The sequence below is a fragment of the Folsomia candida genome, unplaced genomic scaffold, assembly GCF_002217175.1.
Source record: "Folsomia candida strain VU population unplaced genomic scaffold, ASM221717v1 Fcan01_Sc004, whole genome shotgun sequence".
Classification (NCBI taxonomy): domain Eukaryota; kingdom Metazoa; phylum Arthropoda; class Collembola; order Entomobryomorpha; family Isotomidae; genus Folsomia; species Folsomia candida.
Window position 1 is genome coordinate 11,561,786 of NW_019091196.1, and position 27,438 is coordinate 11,589,223.

The 27,438-nt window shown below is 37.4% G+C and overlaps 1 protein-coding gene across 3 annotated transcripts; it reads right to left on the reverse strand.

Annotated features, from left to right (window-relative positions):
* Nucleotides 1–173: 173 nt before the first annotated feature.
* LOC110849432 (protein Tob1) lies at nucleotides 174–27,438 on the reverse strand. Of its 3 annotated transcripts, none has more exons than XM_022096840.2 (9): nucleotides 26,988–27,438; nucleotides 6,568–6,656; nucleotides 6,437–6,497; nucleotides 6,197–6,358; nucleotides 5,917–6,130; nucleotides 5,647–5,849; nucleotides 5,195–5,567; nucleotides 5,086–5,121; nucleotides 174–5,003 (listed from the first exon to the last, which is right to left on the reverse strand). In XM_022096840.2, the coding sequence occupies exons 2-9, from the start codon at nucleotides 6,636–6,638 to the stop codon at nucleotides 4,969–4,971; spliced, it is 1,155 nt and encodes a 384-aa protein (XP_021952532.1). In that variant the 5' UTR covers nucleotides 6,639–6,656; nucleotides 26,988–27,438; the 3' UTR covers nucleotides 174–4,968. The 3 variants fall into 3 exon arrangements, with proteins under 3 accessions (XP_021952532.1, XP_035706554.1, XP_035706553.1); XM_035850661.1 differs by lacking the exon at nucleotides 26,988–27,438 and adding an exon at nucleotides 9,525–9,673; XM_035850660.1 differs by lacking the exon at nucleotides 26,988–27,438 and adding an exon at nucleotides 6,943–7,092.

The window sequence follows — 27,438 nt, forward strand, 5'->3', positions numbered from 1 at the left end:
GATTTTATGTATTTCTCCGGATGGAATACATTAAATTTTTCGCAAACTTTCTCCGCAGATCCCTTCAGAAAGTAGTGATTCAGCGCTATTTGAATATGTAGGTCAGATGATAAAAAATTGAGTGAATTTCATAATTTGCGAAATAAATGGTATAAAACCCAAGTCCAACATGGTTTTTGATTTTGCAATGCATAAACTATTTATTCACTAGCAAACAACACGAAGTATCATTTAAGACCTTTCATCTTATATCAAGCTTATACAACACAATAATATAATATAGATTCTATATTATCATATAGAGCACCATAAAGTTAATGATCATTTCTTCAACGTGTAATACATCTACGCAACGCACCCATTTCATGATTCACACATCATTTATTTGTTATTAGATCTCGCATTTGCAAAAGATGGAATCGGAATTTCTTTCTGTCTTTGGTATATCTTTTGAGTGAATCTAAGTACATATTTGTTGGATTTTCTATTGATGAGAACCAACGTACATAGTTTGACTCGCTGCATGGTGGGTATCGTATCTTATCAAGATAAGTATAATAATAGAAAACGGAAAATGCTTTACATTGTACGTTATTTAGATTTAGTCATTTTTTGGTAATGAAATACATAACTAACATACTTGTTTTTATACTCGTAGTAGTAGTAGTAGTACTATTAGGTAGAGTTCTCTCTGTGAACAGGTACTATGTCATCACCTTTTATTCTGCTTCCCCTCTCCACCTTCACCTTCCCTTTCATTTCCGTCCCATAAATCCATCCTTTTGATCCAATAAATTATTTCCGGAAATCTGTGTTGATTCTTGGAAAAATCAACAAAATCCTACATACTCCTTGACCCTGTTACACTGCTTTTAATATCCGTCCTCCTCTTCTTTTGCTACATACAATTTCCAGCTAAAATTTTATAGTTGATTTAGAACAATGTTTTTATTTTAGCATTTTTAGAAATCTAATTTTGACTCGATGATTTCTATCGGGTGAACAGGATGACCTCGCCATATTGTTGTTTTTATAGTACTATTTATATAATTTTCATTCTCGTGGTTGGGAAGAAACAGGGATTTTTTGCTTATTCTACATACACATGTACATTCATGCATGCACAAAAATGTATAGTTTTCAGAGTAAATAGTGTTTTTTGTAAGTAATGGGTTTAATACAAAAAGTAAACAACAATAAGAACGGCTCTCGATTAGATATATACGACGATTGTATAGAGCTAATAAACGAGACGATGAGTGACGATGACGATGAGACGATTTTTTTGATGACGATGATAGATAAATACTCTAATTAATTAAACGACGACGACGATGACGACGGCATTATTAGATATTTCGTATTATTTATGTATGGGTAAATGTTTTTTTTAAGTTTAATGACAATGCAAAATGTTAGATCTACTGAGGTTTTAAAAATTTTAAAAGTTGTACAACGTCCAAACGCTACTACTTTATTGACTACATTTGATTGAAAACTATTACAACATGCAGAAGACTCTGTCATCGTAGAGTTATTTTTTATGATCACGCTTCGCTTTTCTTATTCTACAAAAGTATTAACTCCAAATTTGCGTATTTTCAGAATTTTTTGGACTTTTTTTTCCAAGTACGAATTTCATTTCCCATTGTGTTTCATCATTATTAAAATCATGGCCGATTTATATCAATTCAATTGAAGGTTTCCTCTCTATACTTTGTATTTAGGACTACTTCTACTCCTTCATAATATTTACTTATCAGCACCAATATTAGTTTGACGAATCCTTATCCAATAATTGCATAATGTTTATTATTACATGTGTCATATATTGGTGAAAACTAAGCAGAAAAGTCGTTCGTAATAAAAATTCGGGGTTTGCTAACAAAAATAAAAACATTAATTGATGGTGGTTCGGTATTATTTTTAAATAAAGTCACAAAACGATCAACGTCATGCGTATAACTAAAATCTCACTATAAATCTCTACCAAAATGGCTACCAAATTTTTGCTAAATTTTGATAATTTAGATTCAAATTAGTGAAATCAATAATAAATTCAAGTCTGATTTTCCAAGAATTGTGAGGCACTACCTTTCTAAATTAAAATCAATCAAATATCCGACGGAAATATATGTACGCAAAAATCTTACTACTCACTCATTTTGGTTTCCATTCTAATCGAACGCGAGATAGACAAAGTACAAACAACATTTTTACAATAATATTTAACGCATCATGTATTAGTGAATTAATTGCTAAGTATTTAAAATAGGTAAGAAAAAACAAGTAAATTATGTATGTACTCTGTTGTAATAGCGAGATATTTAATGTGAATTTGTTGTCTGAGGTTCTTCTTACTTCTTATTAAATAGAATTTGTGTAAGCTAAATAGAGCTTAACGATATAAAATGTTACACATTAATTATAAATGGGTATATTAAATATTTTTTTAAATATGTAGTAAATAGTATGCAAATATTACGAATTGTGAATACAGAATAATAGCTACGTATACATATATATAAATTTGAAGTTCTACAAATGCTTAAAAAACTACAAAAATTATAGGGAATCTGTCTTAAACCTAGTAACAAGTAGATTTTTTTTTACTGTAACGTAAGTAAATATGGATTTGGTTTTGTAATTGGAGTTTTAAAAAGTAGTTGAACTTTAACAATTTCTCAACATAGCATTTTTTCACCTTTCTCAAACTCAGGATCAGTGTGTGATGACAATAAATGTGTGCTCTACGATACGATTCACAAAACAAAATCTCACCTTTTTTCAAGAAATTTTCAATAAGCGATCAAAAAATAGTGATAATTTGATGCTTGCAAATTAAAAAAACTTTGAAAAGATTGAAATATCTTGTTCTGCATATTAATACGCACTCAGACACATTTCTGTTGTAATAAACCTGCTAAAAACCATCCCAATTTACATCCATTACTTATGTACATCTGCATCATACTTTCAGCTTTCTCCTCACTTACTTTTGTAATAATGTCTGTATTTTGAAAATAAAAATTTCTTTGTTAATCACGCAGGCGTAATATTATTATTATTTCAGTTCTCTCTAACGATAAAAGTCTAGTGATGGATGAAAAACTTATAATTTCTTCACAACAATTTTTATATGTGTTTTTTTCCTTTTGATTTTTTAGTCAGTTGGTTTGGTTTGATTAATAGTAGTGGCGAAAGTATTTTTACTAGTATATTTATGCATATAGTATATCTGATAAGTTGAGTGAATGGGTAGTAATCATAATAATAATAATAATATGCAAGATAAAAAGACTAAGTAACTTATCAACATGGTTTTTTATATTGTAGCACCAATTTATCTTGTCGTCTGCATCATTAGTTATTATTAAATCCTACCACAGGAGGTTTTTCACCATATTTTTTTACTACTTAATCAGCCTCCCAATCCTATTTCGGTATATATGTGTGTCTATTTATATATAACTCGGCGTCTCATCGTCATTATTTCCTTGTTGAAATTAATATAATAATAATAAATGCTCCTCTCACCACCATTTTCTCCCAAATAATCCAACTCCTCCTCCTCTTCGATCAGGAATAATTAATTATAAATCTCAGCTCTCTCTGCGATCAGGAAAGAAGACTGATTTGAATTGTTTTGTTTTCTATTAGAAGATTTGTCGACAGCGATTAAAATTACTTGGCAAAGACAAAAATACATACATCGCTCATCTCTCTCTCTGGATTGGATACTTTTGATATTGACAGTTATTATGTATAGAAAAATTGATGTCTGTGGATTTTTTTAAAAGGAAATACAATTAAGTAAATTCATTCACGTACTTATTCACTGAACAGACACGACAAGTCGGTTGATTGATTGGTATAGTAGAAAACTAATTGAAATTGTAAATTGTAATAAGTGTATTGGAAATGGACTATTTCAATTGATCAGCTAATAGATAGAGACGACTCAATAACGTTAATCAAGTCAGTACACACAATTAAGGTGGTTGTTTTTGCTAATGTTTAAATATATATTGTGTGAGAGGCAGGTAAAGTTTCACCTTAATAATTGTAGTAGAGTAGTAGTAGTCGTATTTTTAGTAGTTAATAGAAATAGCCAGCGCAGCAACGGTCAATACATAGAAATTTAAAAAACTCTCTGGAGCAGCACACCATCTCAGCGTCAGTACAATAATAAATGTAGTATGTAAATATAAATTCTCAGTTTTAGATTATAGAACAATTTGCATAGACAAGAGCGACTAGACATCTTTTTCCACAGAGGAATTTCTATCCGATCACGATCATGGCATAGACTCAAGTGAATTTTTGCGAATGAGGAGTATTCGCGTGGCTTCTTACGGCTGAACTATGTAACAATAATCATATTACGCTAAAGACTTTTTTAGTTGATGTACACGACGACGATCGGCAAATCATTAGCGTTTTTTAGGTACGTATGTATGTACGTTATACGTTATTACAGAGCGAGCGAGTCGGTTTGGTAAATATATATTTATATTTATCTATGTATCTATATATTCAAATCATTTTCGAATGATGAAGATCAATGGAATATTAGCAGGTGTGTTTTTTGTTGTTGTTGGCTGATAATAATTAATCTGATAAGAAATTATCATAATAATGCAGTATTGTAGTAGTGGTAGTATTTAGTAGCACAATATATAAAAGGTTCAGACTAACTAGGTATGTAAAAATTATGATAAAAACCAGCAAAGTTTGTCTACTGCCACTTTCACACTACTACAAGTAACAATTCTACGACATAAAAGACTATCAGTAAAGACTTTGACGATTGCTGCCGAGGATCTGCTTTTTGAAATGGCTTTTTCGAGATGAGGAATTGATTAGTTTTCGTTTTTGGTTGAAATCAATTTTTTCTAAAGAGATGACGAGGAGTTGGTTGTTTGGTTATTCTTGGCGTCTTCCTCTCCTGTGCTGATTATTATTATATTAGTTGGCAACGAGAAGATGTTGGTATTGTCCCCCTGTGTATAAAAATAAATAAAACCATTATTGACAAATAACACGTTACTTTTTGGGCATTGTTGAATTGTATGTGTTTGTTACCTCGGTATGGGACAGCATTCAAGCCGAGACTCAGTCCTGAAAAGGGGAAATGAAATGTGAATTTGAAAATGAACATCTTGTCCCAAGAATAATGAAATGGAGTGCATACCCTCCAAGAGTTGCCGGTTGGTGTCGAATGGGTGGGACTGTTGCTGCTGAGCACCTCCCCCAAATCCATTATTTGGACTAGTAGCAGACGTCGGAGTGTGCGCTCCGTTCGCAAGTCCAGTGGGACTTGGGCTGCTCCAAATCGCAGTTTCGAATGGATTATACTTTTCTGTAGCCATTGTTGGGTAGAGCCCAGAGGAGGATCCGAAGGGTCCAAAGTCTTGGGGAGAAAGTGACCTCGGACGAGACATGAAGACCCCGCCGCCTGAGCCACCCACTCCCACAGCCCCCACGGAGGCTTGCTGTTGAGCAGCCTTCTGCTGCTGTTGTTGAATAGCACGCTGCTTAATGTAGTTTGAGAATTCGGTTGGTGACTGCAGGACAAATGGTTAAAATTATATTTAAAAGTTGGAAATTTCACGTAGGTAAAAATGTTGAGCTATGAGTACGTACCATTCGATGAGTTCGTTTGGACGACGTCTTCAGCTTCGTAGAGCCGAATTTGGTTTGTGCAAATTGCATAGTTGTCATCATTTGAGGTTGATTCGTATTCGTGTGAGGGCTCCAGACTGGAGTCACTGCAGCCACTGGTTGAATTTGTGGTGCCACCACGACTCCATTATTCACTCCATTGTTCACTTTGCAAGCAACAATGCCTACAAAAATTATGATAATGAAGGAGTGATTCCTGATAGCGATCAGACCATTGGAAAAATGTCTCACCACCAAAAGGAGATCCATCTGAAGGACTTGGAAGTCCTCCCCGATTGTTGAAGGGAGACACACTTTTCCTAGCAGATTCGATCGGTTGGAAGATTTGTGCGTCCGGGTTGAACGTCTTGGTTACCTCGCGGTCATTCAGCTCGTCCATTTGATCACCACTGTTCTCTGACCACAAGATTTTCATTTGGCCCTTCTCGCCAATTCGGTAGGAAACCTGAACCATTTCAGAAAAATTAATTAGTAAATGGAATAACTTTAATTTTATGAATTTGAATTCTACCTCTCCAGGGTCAATCCAAACGGACATGTCGATGGGAAGGTTTTCGAGGATATCGTTGATATTCACGTTAGCCTCTTGGGCCGCCCTTTCCAGAATGGGATCCGTAGGGTTGCCCGATTTCAAGCAACGATAGGCGGTTCCTTTCATTGGTTTGTCCGGATACTGCGATTATTGGAGGAAATTCGTTACATTCCGTCCCAATTAATTTTACCTCTTTTTTTCTTTCTTTCAAAGGCATACCCAGTGGTTGGCAAACTTCATTTTTAGACATCGTTCCAACTCCTCTCCAAACAGGTTGACTCTGTAAAATTAATAGTTTAGGGTTCCATTCCATACAAGAATATTATATCATTTATCTTAATTTCACTCACCTTCGTCTTGGCAGTTTGTTGTAGAGATGGCTAATGAAAAAATTCAACGCGACTTGAACCTCCAAATGCATCTTGGGATCAATTTTCGTCTGTAATTCATACAAAAAAGGAGGAATAATTAAAAACCGTGTTCACTTTAGAAAATCAAAATATCCTAACAAGATTAGTAGCGTATACTGCATTTAGGACAATCGTGTCCATTTCCCTACGAAATGTTCATGCACACCAGCAGCGTTGCAATAATAAATAATAATAAATATAAATGTTTCCTTCTTCTAATTTCCATTCACAAATTGCTCCTTATTTCCTTATTTTATTTATTTCATCCCATCCCATTATGAATGATACACTAACCCACGAATGCATCGTACGTACCTACGCTTGACTGAATCGCATTGCCCTTTTTTCTCCTGACAATATTATTATGACCACACAACAATTCGAGCTAGCGACGACCGAGGTCGGTTTATTAGGCAAGCGAATTCGTGGCTAACTGTTTGTCAGATAATTAATATCAATAATTTCCCAACTGGGCGCAGAAGTGGTGTGGTGGGTGCATTAATAAAACTAATAATAATGACCGGCTCATCGATAAATCAGTTTGCTTTATTATCGACCCTCATGTTTTGACGCATCTTTACACAATGGGATTACTGCACATTCACACATTAGCGAACAAGGTGGTGGTACTGCTGGTAACTGGTAACCCGAGAAGAACTGAGTCGCACAACGAGAACGATACCCAATAATAAAAATAATTATGCATTTTATCAAATTAGATGCAGCTCATTACACTTTAAATAATCATGACATACACATTGCGGTCCATAATTACGCTACGCCGGTCCATACACACGGATTACCTTACAATATACAACAAAGCGAGGACTCATTAATTAATTCGTCAACATGCATCTCCTCCTCTCGTCAACAAATAAGTAACCAAAAGCAGTTCGTAGTTATGTATGCTGTCAAATTAACCCCGAACAAGTCGGTTCGAATAGAATCACGAATTAAATTAATTCCTCAACCCTTGCGTATCTCCTGACTCGGAGTGTATGTAACTACGTACGAAATTGTAAAAGTGTGCAAATTTGAGTTGTTTATATTGATATTATTCGCAGCAAAGGCAATTGCTTCCATACACTCCCACAAATTAAAGAATATTAAGCGTCTCAAAGTGCTAACTTTAATTTCGAGCATGAACCCAATAGGTTCACTTACTTGGCTATATTTACGTACTCGTGCCCATGCCCCAATTCTCATTCTTTTTGAAATGGAATGAAATCAATGCAATATTATTGAAGCATAATGTGTATTTATTTATTTACATGTGTAAAAACCGAGCTGACGATATGGTATTGGCAGAAAATAGAACCGCACCACTATAAACCCTCTTATGTCGATCTTATGTACGAAACCTGAATAAATTTAGATTCAAACACGCTACATTTTTGCATCATCACCACAAAATTAATTCGTATTGGGAAATCTCATTCCGTTCTAGGTACACATATTTTTGCATTTCAAAAACCTAAACCTTGTCTTTGCTACATACGCACACAGTTCTTGGAATTTGAAATCGCAAGAAAGTTGTTTTTATTATTGAATGAAATTCAAAATATGTACTTTGTATTTCCAGAAACTCTGTCTGTCTGTCGTTACATGGTTTGCGTTTGCAATTTGCAATTCAAATCGGATCAGTTCCATGTATGTATTTTTCTCGCTTCATCGTCGCCGTCATGCTATCTCGATTTTCGTGTAGAATCAGAAGCCCAGCTTGTGAAAAAAGCGAATAAAAATGCATGCAATTTCTTCATTTCGTTCAGCCAAATCAATGTATGTAGAAGAATCTCGGGAACTGGAAGACAAGACGAAAAAACAACAAGAAGATTCGCCTTGTAAAAGTCACCTTTGCATTGAAATTTAAATCTACCTATCTACAAACTTCTCCTCTATACCCAGTGAAACCAATCTCTCGTCCACATCTGCGACGAGAAACGTTTATTATAAAGCCAGTTTTTGCACTTGGGATTTGTTAAGCTGAAACTGATGTTAGATTTTCCAGGCAGATCAGACACAACCAGGTCGTTTATTTAGTAACCAGTTTTATTCCATCTTCTTACGTACAACCGCATGTACTGCTTATTTTCATTGTATGGATACTGTATAACCAATTAAGTGGAGGAGGGAGAAGGTAGTTATGCATGACACTGCAGACAGACCTGGCATGGAACGTTAAAATGGCAAGTGCCAAATCTCAAGGCCTTTAACTAACTTTGCAGCAGCAGTATCATCTTCACCAATGCATAAGAAAAGTAGCTGCTCTTTAAAGCACAAGTTTCATCTCTCGACGATGTTGGTTGAGGATTCAAACTAACTTTCAATCTTTTCTGCTTGACATGGCACTTTTGGTTGGTTGGAGAAGAAACAAGATCTGCAAAATGGAAATGTAGCTCCCTCCTGGATAATAATATGTACGAGAGAAGAGATCCAACTCAAGGAAGAAATTGCTCACCTGACATGACGACAAACCCAAGCAGAAGAAGAAGAAGGAGACGACAATCACAACCCTTGTCGTCGTCGTCGTCGTCGGTGCAATATATAATATGTGACACAAGGTATTTGTAAATTAACCAGACGACGACGCTTCTCGCGGAATAAATACAATCACGCGAGCAAAGAGCAGAAGTGATTTGCAAGCTGTCGACGATATATTAAAATCTCATCAAAAGTACGAGCCAAGTAAACAACTTGAATAACGAGATGAATTGAAAGTCAAGCCTGATTATACACAAGCCAGCTTATGTAGGTATCAATCTATGGGCTGCATGCATCCACGTCAAACTTTGTTTCAATAAGCCACTTAAATATTTGCACCTCTTTAATAAACTAAAAATACTCGGCGAAATTAAAGCGACAGGATTCATTTAGGAATAACTATTCACTAAACATACGAATGAAGGCTTGGTTTTAAGACGAATGTGCTGTGGGGAAATCGAGATTTGACCATGACTTGTTGTTCTGCTGCTGGACTGGTGCGAGCGTGGAACAGCATTTAATTAGTGAATTTAGCACATCTTGAGATTATTATAGAACAGAAGAGCAAATAACACACCACACTTGTCTTCAAGCTGGGACTAGTCAATTCGCCCTGATGATGAGAGATGACGAGTGCTGAAAGCTTTCAAATATCGAATGGCATGGCCTGATGAGAGAAGATGAGCACATGACTGCTGCTGGATCTGGATGACACGAACCCATCACACAATTTTATCTCTAGAGGAGTGATGTAATTGTAAAGTGACGTAGCTATTTTCGCACTTTTGCCTGTGGATAAAAATGACTGGCAGACTTTTGCGAATAAAATAAGAGTATGAATGAAGAATGTGCTAAAAAAATTATGTCGGCACACCATTTTTCAGAGAAACTAAGCCAGCCAGCACAATATTTTTTTCTAAACAATCTGGAAAATTTTTACCAACCATGCGAATTTACATACATAGCGCCATGTAAACTGCAAACTTACGCTATACACCCTGCTAACGTCACTAATTCAGGGTTAAGAAAATAATCAACCTGCCATTCCAATTTGAAACTGCTGAGAAAACACAAAACAGTTTATCCTCCATTTTATTTTGTGAACCAATTTCATCTCATTTATCCATCACGTACGTACATGGCTCTATCTAGCTGACTGATTCTGACAGAGAGGCTGCTGGCTTGATGTGTGAGTAATATTATGCAATTTGCGAAACGCGATTGCATTGCACACTTTGATCCCAACAACGAATATAAAAACCTTCCTATGTATTTACGTATTTACCTACTTTTTGTATACATATATGAATATTATGTACTACGTACGTATGATATTTAGTTTGAGTCATGGCAGAATTTTATAGGCAACTCATCATCCAACACGGGGAATATGTATGGCATGATAATAAATATAAAATGTGTATAAGATTGGGTTGGTTGTTCCAGCCGCGGCGGAATAACCTTCTCCTTCGATAACTTTATAATCATAGGTGATGTCTATTTCTTAATATGCCATGTCAGAGAAGGAGTAAAATTGATGATGGTGAAAAAGAGGTCCATCCTTAAAGAGGAAAAGCCAGGTTTATTATATTGCTTATAAGCACCATCATGATATGAAACGTATTTAGTAATGGGCTTTCTGACTATTATATGCACGTATAAAATTGTATTTAATTCACTTCCAACCAATACGATGTGACTTTGCATATTTTATTTGTTTACTAAAATTGTTTTCGGAAATTACTGGTTATACAATTGTGTCGTTATTTGCGTAGTAATTTAAAAGTTATAGGGCATGCCTATTTCAAAGATAGTATCTGCACGCTCAAGAAGGAAAAAAAATGGTATAAATTGCTACAATTTCGTAACCTTTATTGCTCCTGGACGAGTTGCGATAAACCTTTGACTCGCAAAGGTCGCAAAATTGTTGCAAACTTTATTAGCAACGACATTTCTATAATTTCATTATCAATTTCAATTTGGTAAAATGCAGGTAGGAAGGAAGAGAACATGTGTATGGAGACGTTTGCCAAATAAATTTAAAAATTCAAATTGAAGGTTCCATTCCATCATAATATTAGCAGTTTGAGGTATGTACCATGAAGTAAGTAAAAAGTATTAGCGTTGGAAATTATGCGGACGTTAAATGTTAGTCTTAGCAATTATTATCTCTTCTCGTGATGATGATGGTGGTTCTACTCTTACTTAAATAACCTCCCAGTTCCAAAGTAAAGTTGTAAATTGCTGATTCATATTTGCAACACGACCTTCTTGCCCTTCATAAATTTTACATTTTGACGTCATTCTCTCCTTAAATGTACTTCTGTCTGGCTACATATTTAGAGAGATGGCTGGTACCTCCTTCGTCGTAATAACAATCAGTGACGTAAAAAAAGTAGTTGCTTTCCGTTTCCATCCGATTTGCAAATTTATGTAATGACTTGGTACTTTACATTAAAATGTAAAAGAGGCGTCTTTTGTGTTAAAAGTGGAATAATGAGTGATGTTCCTTCTCGCTCTTGCACTCATCGACGTAAAATGAAATCTTAACTCGGAGCCATTTCCTTTCTGAATAGTTTTGTCCTCCTCTCTTTCGCACAATGAAGTCCATTTTCCATTTACTTTTCGCTTATTAGAGTGAAGATGAGGAAGAAGCCTCCTTTCAGTAATTGGAGTGGATAAAGTCCTTTCACCATCAAATCAATTATTGTCCTTCTTCTTCTGCTTTCTCTTTCTTCGTCCTCCTTCTTTCTCCCTCTTTTATGGACAGAAACTCAATTACAAAGGACTTGAAAGGACGTTACGGGGCAGAGAAAGCTTGGATGGAAGGAAAGGCAGTTGGATTCCTCAAAAGGGTGGCCTAAATACCATTTCCACCACCCAGATTGGACACACACAGGGTACACGGATAGTTACATATATACAATTGTGTTTACATTCTTCTGTTTGAAATACGAGTCGATATTCCATTCCAACTTGGGTTAAATGCCAAGGTCATTTCATTCATAGTTTTCGTTTGTCATTTCACTTGGTCGCTATTTTAGTGGTGGAATCTCTTTAGCCATCATATCACCGAGTGACAAGCGTATGGAAAGAAGTGGAACTTACGAAATCGAACGAACTTATCTAACTTTCTCTCCAATCCAATTCGTCCCTATTCTTCCTTACGGATGAAAAAGGGTTGCTTGCGAAAAGCCATTGTATTGATTAAACGAGCAAAGGTTTGACATAGTTCCAGGAGGAGTCGGAGAGTGTATGTTGGATAGTTTAGCTCGGGAATGGGATCCACCTTTAAAACAACTTGTAATTTGTTTGAGGAGTAATATCCGGAGGCGAATTTATGCAGATATTTTCTGTTTTGCTCTGATGGAATTAATGATTCCTTCTCCTAGCCACGATTACTTTGAAAGTTATCGAGTTTTCGTCATGGACTTTCTCTCAACTATTTTCACTCAGTCACTCACTCTCCTGCCATAATAACTTACACCCACACTCTATTAAAGCCAAATTCTTGTAAAGCTTTGATGATTGAGAAACAAGATTCTTCTTCGGACAGTTCTTATCCAATTATTACAGCGCATCCGACCAAATCAAAGACATAAAGCGTATAAATATCAAGTAAACAAACGCGTGGAAAGAAATGCCACCGTAATAATAAATATTTTAGGTCAACCCTTTCCCCTGAAGTGACACATATCGGAATTTACTCCGCCATGCCCTTTCCGGAACATACATCCATATAAACGCCCAAGGCAGTCGGAGCTGAAATGATAAAGGGACCGAAAATTCGAGAGGCCTCTACTCCGTGTAGAGTGAAAGGTCCATAGTTCAGGTTTTAAGTGGACTGTCAATAAATATCCAATTTCTCCCAGAAAGAAAAACATTGGAGAATTACCAGCTTACACGAAGAGACATATCAAAGAGACAATTTCTTCCTTGAATTTTCGCCTAAACGCCTTTTACTCAAAACATTCAGTCAGAGAAAGAAAGAAAATGGGATAATTTTCACCCCATCCTTTATGCGTCCCAACAGTAAAAAAGGCATATTCAATTTATCATTTAGGTTAACCATAAATAAAGAAATCGATGAATCCGGACGTGTGGACTGTTTCCTTTCTTCTCATGAAAACTACTGGACTAGTCGGGCACTGGGTCTCTCGCTCTCTCTGAATGCCTACGTACGTACATAACCAAGCAAGCTGTCGATTTCTGGATGCATCAACGGACCAGGCATCGGGTGCAAGAAGTGAAGCAGAATTCGGAATCCTGTGAATCCGAGCATTTGACTTCACTCCTACTCCTACTACTTGAGTTAGTTACATTACAAGAGAATGCCCGAAAAGCCTGGTGGTGGTAACTCGGAGGAGGGATGGAAAAGTAAAGTAGGTCGTCCTCGGCCTTCTCTCACGTTCTAGAGCAGTGCTGGTGCTATGCTGCTATCCATACAGTGACTTTCCTTTCCTCGTCGTCTTCCTCCTTTTACTTTGGTGCAAAAACATTCAGTCCGTACGTACACAAACTAAAGCTGCCTTCTTGACGTAGGCAGCAGCAGTTTACATTACGGCACAGCTTTAGCTCTCTCACTTTGCCTCCAACTACATAAATACACCTTCTGCCAAGAAGGAGAGAATCGTGTTCCAATCCCATTGTATAAGTTTGTATGTACATATGTGTGTATGTAGAGGTTAAAACTTGTAGAGGTGGATGGAGAAATATATGTACGCAGCTCCACCACTACCACCCGCTTTTTCATGCCTGCTTCCTTGCTCAAACTATATTTAGGTCTTTAAAATAAAACCGAAGGAAGAAGAAGGAGAACATCGCATCCCATTTATTTAAGTGATTGCCACCATGTGAATCCCATAGAATTCGAATGTGATGTGATCCACGGCGATGAAGTTTTTCATGCGAGGATATAAGTAATAGCGCCCTTATATTACGTACATACCAGCACACACACCACACGGGCTCCGTTCCGCTTAACTGATCTCAAATCCTCAATCTGGTCAAATTGATGGGTGTAAACAATTTCGGGAAAAAGAAGGAAGTGAGGACAAATTTTTCAAACTCTTAATTCTTGGGGACAAAATGTCCAAAATGTTGGCGGAAATGACATCGATCGAGGACAAGGGGTGTGAATTGCTATAAAGCTGCGTCCTAACCAAAGTCCCAAACGCATAGTATATTTTGTACATATGTAATGTACCAGATAGATCAGGAAAAGATTCACCTTCTTCTTTCTCTTCCTGCCTGGTTGCCAAAAGAATTTTTGTAATTTGATCACGTACAATAAATGAGACAAGAAATGAACAGGCCATTGCGGTTTTACAGAGTATGTTTAAGTTGATGAAAAATTTTAGTACAAAATAAAAAAATATCCATGTACAAAAAATCGACTACAGAACTGTACTCGTTCGTACGCGGATGGAGGGAGACGGGGATTTCATTCGACGACAAGTATTAAGTGACACGGATTTTGTTCATAGTTTATAAAACTTTTCCATTTTCCACTCCTACTTTCCTTCTTCCCAGTGACCGACTTTTTTTATTGGGTTCGTTCTTACGTTAAAAATGTCGTATGGGACTTTGTGATAAAAATTCATTTTTAGAATCGGAACTACATTCCTACCAATCGGTTCATGGTGTGTCAGGCATGCTCTCGTTTGTACGTACGTGTGTGTATTTCTCGTCATAAATTCCGAACAATTCATGTCTACTGTAATAGGCTGAGGTTTAATTTAATCCTTGAGGAAACGGAAATGAAACTGCTTATGGGACACAAATCACTCGACAAATTTATGAATTTCACCCAATTTTACATACATATTTATATACCCTTACATTTTACTTTTCTGGAATTAAGGTACGTAAAACATGCTGTGCATACTCATTTCCTTACATTTCTCCTTGAACATTCCTTCCAATGACAGAGTGTTGTGAAATATATTATTTTTGATATTAAAAGTAATTGGACAAGCGGAATCAATCACCATCAACTAAGTAACATTCCGCTTTAGGGACAATGAATATATTGGAAAGGAGAGGCGAAGCTATAAGCTTGAGAATTTTTTAATGCGACGATGTCAACTCCACTTTCCGAAAGAAATGATAAAGGATTTTTTAACGATGAATGTGTGTCACTCTAATAATATGTCAATGACAAATCTCGACTGGGAACCTTACTCCTGCTGCTGCTGCCGGCCTGCTAATAAATTCCAAGCACTCATCTACTCCTATTAAAAATTTAAGGAAAGTACAAAAGCAGAGCAAAGGAGGCGTCAATCTCGCTATATCGTCCATCCATCCATCCATCCATATGGATCTATGGATGTAGGAGTGAAAGGCTTATTTATACGCTACACTGCGCGTCCTTACAAACACGCCGTCAACAAACATCAACATCATCTCCGAACCAAGCCAAGCAGTTGGAACATCATCCAAGATTATACGACACGTACTCATCATCATCAACCTTCTCATTTCTTGGCAAAATAATCTCAACAGTTTTTACAGACTAGAAGAACAAGAAGAGTCAAAAGAATGATGATGTGCATTCAGAAAAGAGTGACACATCAAAGAAATGGTAAAACTTTTGTGTACCTTCTTGCCCCACGGAAAAAGAGAGAGAGAGAGATATCTGTACTTTACTATCAAGGGATTTATTATGAAATTCTGAAATTTCGCTGTAATATCTTCTACGTACATGCATATCTTTCATCGGAGGATGTGTCATCGCGATCAGTCAGTCCACTTCTAGAGACAAAAAGAGTTCCTTTTCTACTTCGACAAGAACAAATGTCAGGCTTGGGACTTAGGAAATGCAAATGTTTGGCAAGCATCTCTATTTTTTTCTCATTAGAATTTTACTGCAGCGGATAGAAGATATGCATGACACGATGATATCCATCCGCAAACTGGATGTGATACCACTACCCACTTACTTTTGGATTGTGGATACATGCGTTTTTTTAAATTTGTGAAAGGATAAAAACAACGAGTTTTAGTCTAATGGGTGTCTATACTTAATGTGCATATATGCCATTTGGGATCCCTATATTTCCATGTATTTATAGTAAATCCCTATTTTTGTACTTTTATACATTTGCCAAAAATTCTTGATGATCCCCCTTGTCACCCCTGCATCCATGCATTCATTCCTCTCTGGCACTCTCCATTACGAGAGAGTGTATTTGTAATGTATAGCGTTGTTTTGCCTCAGATTTGGCTCCCCGTTGGAATGGAACAGTTCATTTTTCACTACTTTTTCTACTTACACTCAAACACTTTCAAACCTACGTGTGAGAGAAGCAGAGCCAAAAACTTTGTGTTTAGTTCTGCTCTGATTCTGCAAAAATACACTGTCAACTCGTTCATGCCAACTTTTCAGCATAATCAGTAAAGTATTTTGCTCGTGGATGGAGGAAGAGAGAAACAAGCACAATTGGATTCATGTGATGTGACAATGACAACTGAACAAATTAAACTAACTTTTGTAACTCACATGTGTAATAATAACGACTCCTCTAGGATGGAATTGTTGTTTGTAAGCATTCTTTTCTTAGTCGAGATAAGAGAGTTAAAAATTGCATCAAAGTTTTTAACAAGGAAATTCATTGTGTTTTTTTTTCTAAATCATACATTTAAAGAATAATGTTGAAACTGTTACATGATGCTCATTCACATGATCCAGCTAGAAGCAGGGCTGAGGAGAGATTAGTTTATGTGCATATGTGCACACATCCTCGTAACAAATCTACTCCTGAATCATCTTAACGGCATGTTCGTTAATGGCAAGTGTTTCATAATGAAATCTGAATGCAGTAACAATGAACCTGAAACGTGACCATTGGTGGATTTCATTTAAAGTTAAATTAATATTACATGGTTATTTAGTAATCTGAGAAATTTATGACGTTTATGGTTTGTTAAATAAAATGAAGCGTAAAATCCCTTCTTGTCATACTATCAACTATTATGTTGAAATGTGTGCTGGTGCTGACTGGACACATGTGAAATTTCCACGTTAAATTGACTCATCAAACCAATTAACTAACAATATAATACGTACAACATAACGATTTCTGAGTATGTACTAGAAATCAAATCCAATCCACCCACTTACACCAACCACAAATTCGACACAACAATAATTACAAATTTGACAAAATTATCAGCCTAACCACATTATTGTTGTGATGTGCGAGGAGATAAAGCGATTTTTTACTACTGAAACGCTTACTAATTGTACAATTTCCAATAAGTTTATGGATGGATGGGTGGATAGTAAAGCATACATATTATCTCGTAATGTTTGTTATCTTGTTTGTGAATGCGCTCGTGAATCATAAACAAATTAAGGAGATAAGGGAAGCCAGCAAGTAAAAGTAATGCACATTTATATCGAACCATCCAGTGCCGAATTCGAACCCACAAGACCACTCACTCACCCACATGAATCGTATCTCTCTTTTCTCTCTCCTGGGCTGATTGATTGTACAAATAAGGATTCAAAAATAAAAATACGATACTTGAAAAATCAATCCTGACGTTTTTGAGCCAAGCATAGCACCAGCAAATAAATTGATAAGATAAGCAGCGAATTTAGTTTCGATCGTTGCATTGAGTTTTGTATATGTAGATGCACGCCTAAATACATACGAAAACTATGTATACATATGTCCATATCTATGTATGTTGTGCGTGTTTATAATGGTTCAGATGACCCTCGAAGCTCGTATCCTTATTCTTGTTATTTGTCGGAATCGTTAAACTTAGTGCAGTTTACATCACCAAATGTCATATTTCGTATGCGTGATTTTAAGTTATTTATATCCACATCTGTATAGTACGTCCTCTTGCTTAAGAATTAATTAAAATGCGTCGAGGAGCTCAACTAGTGCAACATTAGGCATTCACTACTTGTCAGTACGGACAACTGTGACCCGCAGAAATTAAATCTGGATTTGGTCAGTAGTAGTGGATAGATGAAAGGGATGGCGAAATATGAAGGAGGAGAGCCCATTAATACAAATTTGACAAACCTGGATGTTAAAATCAACATAACAAGACAACCGCAAAGAGATGAGGACGACAGGAGATGTCTTTCCGCCCACCGACCGCTCTCAAATCATTTTAACTAACTAACCACTACTGCTGCTGGAGCTGGAGCTGGTGGTCTATATCGTTCATCCCTGAGGAGGACAAGTTGAACTCTGACATTTCAATTAGGCAACTACTCCAGCAGTTGAACTAGTACCAGTACCAAATCCAGTCCAAAAACAACAACAAGTGACTCCATCCACGGCCCACGCAATTTCTGGTGGTTTAATCCATACTAAACTGACCTTATATTACGTGCAGTCAGTCATGTCATGGAATATCATGTCATCATCGACATAATAATAAGGTTCCGATAATCTTCTTGTCCCATGTCAGTCGATCATGATGATGATGATCAAGTCGGAGACGCTGTGCTCACGACTCCCTCACAATTAATTACCACAAATGCCAACCACATCTTCTCCTTTCCTGTCCTATGTCAGACACAAAAGGAGGAAGAAACTCGAGACGAAGAAAGAAAGCTGACATTTAATGGGGACCAGCAAGAAAGAAAGGAAATGCGAAGGTGTGTGGGTAAAAATAGCGGAAAAAAAGAAAGAAAGGAAAGTTGTACAATTGACAAAAGTCGTCTCTTTCACGAAATCAGAAATACTTGACAAGTCTCAGTCGGGAATAAGTGAAAGTTTTAAATTGGCTGAATTATTAGTCTTTGATGTATTATCTGTATCGCATCACCCACTCCTTCAAATCGCATCTGTAGACTTTCGTATATGGACCATGCTGCGCTGAATCCCACGGAGACGTGCTACCCTAAATTGGCAGCAGACTCCTAGTCTACTATATGGATTCGCCTCTGCCTACTGATTTAGAATTCTGTCCAGGCAATAAGCATACTCAAGGCAACCTTTCTCTCTTTTCTTTCTTTGAAAAGTGACGAGTGGTTGTGGATGAATGCTAAAATGAAGACAAAGCATCACCACCACCACCACCGTTATACGTGCCAAGTCAGGCCTAAATTTCATCTGTCAGCTTACCCCTCAAAGAGAAAGTTGCTTGACTAAATATATTTGAAATTTCTGTTTCATCTTCACATCCTCGGTTTGACAAAAAAAATTATACATGTCTGTGACGCGGAGCAGAATGTAACCCCAATTTGTGGAAAAACGCAGGCCAAATTTCAATCATTATTTTCTAATAAGTACGGCGAAATCTGCCCACAAAACACATGCAACTTTAACGAGGATACATATATTTTGCTCGAGTGAAGAAAGAGAATCGTGAGTGAAAGTGGATACATATTTACATCGAGAGACTCTTACATTATTTGAGACGAGACGCCTTCGCGACCTGCCAAACCACTAAGCATTATTGATTCTGAATTTAAATTTAAACACTGGAGAAAGTCTGCGCCGCATGGAGAAAGAAAGACGTCTTCGTTCCTTGCTGGCATTGTGGACGTGGCGAAAGATATATTTTTGATGAACTACCAAACCAACCACGAAGCAAGTGGGCGTCGTAGCAGTACAAGTGGGCTGCTGCCTTTATTTTAAAAAGTCTACCCAGCAAGTCAAGCAGTATAAGTTCCTGATTCCACTTTCACTCGATGCATGTTTTCATCCTCTGCTATCTCTTTCACGACCTCTTCTCTTCTCTCTTTGGGTCGATGTATCGCAGTATTTATTTTGCTCTCCTAGCAGACTTTATCCCTCTCGAGAGGAATTAAGGACAAATAATTGCACTATTTTCAACTTTCCCTCGCTACTTTCTCTCTCTCTTAGAGTTGTTATTGAAAGACCTTTCTTTTGTGCAATTTCGAAAGTAAGCCAATTAACGCATTTTGTTCTTCTGTACATGAAAGGAGAACATTTTTTGTTCAAGTGTTGTACACATCGTTGGAGGACATACTTATCCAGCTCCAGCCAAGCAAAGCCTGAAGCTGCTCACGGTACTGGTGATAATGATGATAATAATAATGTTGTCCACCTACGTGATTTTCTAGCCCCCCTCCAAAAAACATGGCATGTTCTCCCCTGAAACTAACTACCTTTCACCAGCCAGACGAAATTTTAGTGAAATGTCACTTCTCCTTGCGTGTGTTGTTATTGAGGGAAACGTTGTTTTGGAACTTTGATCAAAAGTGAATTGGATAAAATAGCAGAGCCTCCTTCGCTTCTCTTCTCCCCCAACAATACGAATATCCGGTGTGCTTGTGTGTCTGCAAACGACAACCTATTTTCAATTTCAACATTTATCCCATGGATGGATGTATGGATAGATAATCCAATTCTTTCGATGCTGCTCTATGTAGCTTGGTGACATCCACTTCAATATCTTAGCCTCGATCTGTCCATGTAAAGTATGAAGCTGCCGGGTATGCAATTTGCAAATCAAATAACACACCTCTCTCTCTCTTTCTCTCTTGTGAGATAAATTCCCTGGGAAATTTCACTAGAAAAATAAAAATTGACGGATAGAAGTGACACTAAGGTTGAATATTGCTCCTGGAAATATGTATATTTTGCAATTTGACCTTTACTCACTCACATCTCTGAATTTCAATGTTCGACATGCATATAATAAAATACGGGAGATACTCGAGTATGGAGATATGCATACATACATTTAACTACTATGTATGTACTACATACTCATCCTCAGTATGTACTTTTTAGGGCAGGACAACCTCTCAGGACAGTTGTTTGTCACTCTATCTCTCAAACACATGTGATTGTGCACTCCTTGCAAATGAATCGAATTATCTATTTGACATTGGCAGAGATCATCGCTAATAAAGTGATGGAAACCACATGACCATACGACCATCCACCATCCAACGCATGCATGAACGCATAATCATATCTCGAAGGGGATTTTATAGTGTAAAACCTTATAGTAAATTGTGGGTGGGATGATACAAAATATTTCTAAAATTCATATCCCTCCGAATGTGTACTCATCTCATTTGATGTTCGGTGCTAAATAAAGCAATTTCAATTTCAACGAGTAAACACGCAGCTAAATAAAAATGAACTGGTAGCAATTTGGAATTAACGACCAACACCTTTAATCCTTTCCTCGAGGAGGATGCTATGCATACACTTCATCAAGGTGAACAACAGCAAAAGTCAAGAAGAAGCCTCGTGTATGTAGTAGTAGTATTATTCTGTTTTTTGTTAATTGGTCCTCCTCTGCTGCATAACTAGCTCCATTAGCAAAGCAAATAATAAAGCAATTCACTCCGCTGGAGTTGTTTATGTATGTATGAATTTATGAGTTTTTCTTCTCCTTCTGCTGCTCCCAGATTCAAAAATAGAGATAGCGGATAATTGATGCAGTAAAGTAATCCACTCTTCTTGGCATCATTAGAAAACAGCTTAAAATCCTCGGTTTCAAATTACCGTGGCGTATTCCTCGTCATGAGGAAAAACTAGTGGATAGCTGGGCCAAACTAGTAATAGTTCATAGCTATACTGTAATCAGGGATAGAATACATACGCACTACTTTGGATACCCTGATGTACAGGTCCAGCTAGGTAGTAAAATCGTGATATTGTTCACCATTCGATTGGTCCAAGTTCAACTCGCATGGTTGTTTAGTTGACAAAAGTGAGTTTCAATTAGAGTAATAATTAGTGAGTCCCTGACATTATGCATGCTTAACTGCACTCACCCACAAACTTGAATTTCTTTAACTGCTCAAACATAAAACAGACCTTATGGTTAGTTAGTTAGTTAGTGCGATGGATGGATGTTTAGTCCAGCAGCCAGCGCATGGTGTTTATTTATTATTGCTTCGTATTACTGTTACCACTCATTAAATTCCATTTGTCCTTATGCATAAGCCTCATTTTACTGCCTTAGCCTTATACTGCACACGCATATAGGGCTGCATATTACCTATCTACACCTTTAGGTAGGTAGGTAGCCAGCCAAGTTGTAAATTGTGTTTACGTCCTCCATATCCTCTTCGCATATTTATTACTACAATACCAACCAAGCGTTGGAAGTAAGTACGTAAACCTGGCTAATTTGCACTTTAATGTGAGAGATTGAAAATTCAAGAGCATCACATTAAACAGAATAGTTAAATCTCTCTCTCATCTTTCCTTTATGTCTTTCTGCCAGCGGAATAAATGCCGTGGCGGTGGCACAAGATGCTGGATATTGCATAATACGTATGAACGAATGACTAGGTAATTTCTGAGATAAATCGCACAGAGGTTATTCAATAGATGTATGTACGAAGCAAAGTATTTTCGTGTCAGATAATTTTAATCCACTCGGTTTGTGATGATGACAAAAAAACAGATAAGCAGTAGCAGACATTCTTAAATACAATTAGAGACATGGCGTGATTCGACTACTAAATCATTATTTGTAGGCAGATTAAAAATACAAAAAATAAATCAAGCACTGGAAGAGAGCTTCACCAAACCACCCACTTTACACCTTCTCCCATGTTTACAATCTCACTGAAATTGCATTTCTGTCAATTTGCACCTTCTCTCCCAACGAGTTCCACCCACATTCAATTTAGCGTACATGCATCAGCCTTATCTCGTTCTATTATTAGTCCCACGCCTGCTGGAGATTTCACTATTCAAGAAATCAAAATCATCAAACGTTACGTTATCTGTCGTCGGGACGAAACGATTGGAAATTGCTCTTTCATCACGAACCAAGGGAGTCACCTCCTTCGCCCCCCTAATCAAATTATTACTGAGGAGAGAGAGAGAGCACAATAGAAAATGTGTTGCTTTTCAGAATGTCAAATGTCATCTCTGCCCTCACCTCATGGATGGCAACTTATGCCATGTCCGCAGGATGAATATTGTACATACGCCCAAGTTGACATTCAATTCATCCCATTCACGTACATACGTTTTATTCTGTGGGTATTTAAATAAATTGAAAATCTGCAGAGAAGAGATCTCTCTCCCACTGCATCACTGCTTGGGTTAGCTGGAGGCAGAATTTTTGCAATTCACAAAACCTCTCCTCCATCCTAAGCCTACTTGATGCATGGGCACAAACTGTTGGAAAAAGCCTGCTCATCATCATCATCTATTTGCTTTACAAGAGAGAGTAAGTAAATGGCAGTGAGTTTGAGTTTCTCTCTTCTCCAGAGAAGCTCCAGCACTGGATAAATGTGAATATATGAGAGCTGACCTTGTGAATTCGTCAAGGGCTTTGTATCCCATCCCACACTCTTTTCTCTCTCCGCACTTTACTGGCGCTTGCTTTGGCTCGCGTGGACTTTAAGCAGCAGCGGCGATGTACTATTTTTTGCCATACTGTGAACTAAACCAACCCAACAAAGTTGCACAAGTATGTATGGCAGAAGGTGTAGTTTCGCAGTATCATGATCATCATCACAATTTAATCAAATCATATTATTGTCATTTATTACAGAATAGATAGGCCTATAATAAATCACCATTGCTTGGTTGGAACCACCAGAACAACAACTAACTAAACTAAACTACTGCCCACGTTTACATGAGCATCAACTCATCCATATTACATGTCCATGTATCCATTCCACTTACGTCCGTCCAGTTGTTTTGTATGTGAGTGAAGAAGATATTGGACAGGGACACAACAGGAGAGAGAGAGAAGAAGAAGAGTCCACTTTTTATTCGCACTTCATTTCTGTTTTTTAATTTATTTATCTACTGGCCAAACATTGGTGCATGCATTTTGACAGCACTAGCAGCAAAACAACCTCACTCAACACCACGTAAAACTGGATATGCAGTGGTTAAGATGTGTACGTACATATAAAGTTTTGCAATATATGCTTATTTGCAGACCGTTGTTTTAAGTGGATGGAATGGACTACTGGAGTAGTGAGATGATGAGATGCAGGATGGGCTAAAACTTTCCACGTACTTATCAAAGAGAGCTAAAAAGTGGAGAAGATGTGACGAGACAAAAAGTTACTATTTATTTCATGAGACCAACCAGCCAACTTTACCGAGAAGAAGAAGAAGAAAAAAAATGTATTAAAACTCAGATTTCTAACCTAACCCACACCACAACAATGACGTCGTACTATCTACGATAACAGCACAAAGTATATATGAGATTACACAATTTTTCTTCTTCTTGTAGGAAAAGATTTTTAATTATTAAAGCTCAAAGTGAGCATTCATGTACGAGTCCTGCTATAATTTGCATCCATCCAGGAGAAGGATTTTTACAAGAAGTTGGAATTATTATTACCGGTTTGACGAGTTTCTCTACTACTACTTTTCGCAGCATCACAAGAAAATCTGCAAGAAAAACATGAATGCCTACCCCAACTTAAAACTCAGCCGAGTTTCAGTTCAGGTATAAAAAGGCATAGGTACAAAGAAGAGAGAGAGAAAAATAAATAGAGCTGGATGGCTGTGTCCTTTATACCGACTGACTGCTGCGTAATGCGGCCAAATAACACACGTACCTACGTTGCGGCAGGCCCAGACTATTTATTTATCGGGACAGGAATGGAATTCGGAATGATGACACACACGACAATAATAAGCATGCACTATTATTGTCGTCCGACACAAAGTTTCAAATTTCAGAGGAGGGAGGCAACTTTACCGAAAATTGCAACCATAGAGTGGATAATAGACTCGCTGAGTGAGTGAATTGCACTGATGAAATATGGTCTGAGCCGTTACGACGACGAGGAGATGAAAGGAATTAGCAAAGTACATACACGCATACGTACGTACAACAATTACAGTTTGTTGTGTTGTGCAAGTGGAGAAAGCCTGGGGAAGGAAACCGTACAAGAGAGAGAGAGAAAGCGCAATTGGAGACAAATAAATAACCCACACCAACCAACCAACCAACCCACTATCCGTCTACAAACACCGTAATATTCCATCTTTTTAGTTAATTAAGCAACCACCCCAAAATGTGAGACTAAATGTTGCAGGTCACAGGTTGGTTGGTGGTTGGTTGGTAAAAGGAAAGTTGCGTTATGGTTTCTCCATATCTTACGAAGCATCTCACATCACACAAAGAGGTGGCTCGAGTCTCTCCATTATCGGATTGTGAAACAACATGAACACCGATTAATATTAATGATTTGCTTGGGAATGGATGAAATAGGAAACGAAAGGGAGTTGCACGGGTCGGTCGGCTGGCTATACATAGCATTATTATTTAGGAAGTGACGTAAAGCGTGGTATTCATATGCAAATTCGGTCTTTTGCTTGTGAGGAGAAAAATAGGACTTTTCAAGAAGAACATTACAGAATTGGGATGGATGAATATTGCCAAATTCCAGATTCATTCTGAGAGAGAGAGAGCTACATACATTACATTATGTTACACCACCACTACTCGCTCGGAGGTTGTTATTTTTGCTCGCACTTATTTCTCCTATCTGATGTAAAAAAAGTGACAAAAATACAACAACAAGGGAGCTACCAAAGTCAAGAAGTTGCTCTCTTTCTCGTAGAATCAGATATTATTCACGAAAACGAAACTCTAACCAGCACCGCTACGTAAACGTATGTACATCTACCGCATAAAACTATTACCATGTACTTTACTTTACTTAACTTGACGACTCTCGGCTCGTGTGCATGCAACATATCGCAATTTCAGAGTTAATAAAGGTAGTGCGTGTCGGCCTATGTATGGAGCAGACCAAGTAGGCTGCTTGAGGATCATCGATTTCTCCAGAAAAACAAAATACAATGAATTAAATCTACCAGAGGAGAAAGCGTGAAGCAAGTGGTTGGTCGGTCGGTAAAAGTCAGTCGACATCGTCGTGGCCGTTATGGTGGAATAAGTGCGATATTAGGTTCTCATAGAAGGAGAAAATTATATAAATAAAACATGCTTTCTCTCATCTCAAGGGAAGAAAGACCGGCTCTCTCTTGTGTTGCGTCCTTCTTCCCACTAAATAGTTTTGGATTTAGACATGTCGGTATTCCTAATAAATATTGACTACATTCCATATAGAGCCAACCGGGAAACATGGTATTGATCAGCATACCAGCACTATCTATCGCCTATGGGTAGGTATACATACATAGGTAAATATCCCGTCATATGCACATTAACGCCACGGACGGAACTTTTACTACCTGCACAAAAAAAACGAGAAGAAAGATATTGACACTGCCAAAACCGCACGCATCGTCGTTTATGAAACTGTCCATTTCATGCACATAGCTCGACTTGCATACGCTTTCCCAATGATAATACGAAAGCCTACTTGTCCTCTACTACTACTAGCTGTCATTATTATTACACACACACAATACAATTAATTCTAGACCATATGCAGTGCAACGTGCTCGGTTCGATTTAGCAATGGGAGACTGAGCACCATCCCATACCACCAAAACCAACCGCAATGCTGGATGGATGGAAATTCAGCAGCAGCAACATCAGCAGCTTACACGGTTTAACCAAAAGACCACAAAACTTGAACAGCAATAATATAACGAGTACCACCAGCATGGCAGCAGTGTGCGAATGTGAATGTTGGAAAACGCCCCGTAAACTTATTGTATTTCGATAAACCGTATCATGTTTTTTAGGAGCAGCAACAACGCGTAAATTACTCTGGCTAAAAATATAGATAAATTATGGGCAAACTTGAATCATTCGGATGGAGGTGTGTCGGTACAGAGATGTGAATGAACAAATAACAATAATCTCATCTGGACCCCTACGTATGTAGTCTCACATGATCGGAATAATGCTAATAAAAAAATCCATGCAGCCGAGGCATGCAAAAGTACCCGGGTGGACGAGATGCATGCCGTACTTAAAACACCGTGGTGAAAGTGAGGAAGTGAAAGTCTTACCTTTTTTATCTCCAGAAGAAATCGGTGTGGGTCGATTCTTTTTTTGGTAGCTGGCTGTCCACTCGTGATACAGACGACTACTCAGATTATCTCTCCAATTATTAACGGGGTTAAGTTTTAAAAAACTAAAAAAAGTTGTATACTTTATATATCGCAGATAATAATAATAATAAGTATTTTATCCAGTCGAGAAGAAGTGTAATTAAAAAAATGAGATATTGCAAATAATGCTGATTAGGTTAATTTGTATTTTCTTGGCTTATTAAAATCTAAACGGCGGTTGTAGATGAGTAAGAAAAATAATTACGAAAATTTAGCTATGTATTTTATACAGGTAGTAGTAGGTGGTTATCGTCTTGTATACAAATAGGGTAAGTAAAAGCACATGTACTCTCAACCAGTGACGATGGTCTTGCTGGAGCCTCACCCTCTAGTCGAATGAGAACTTGGA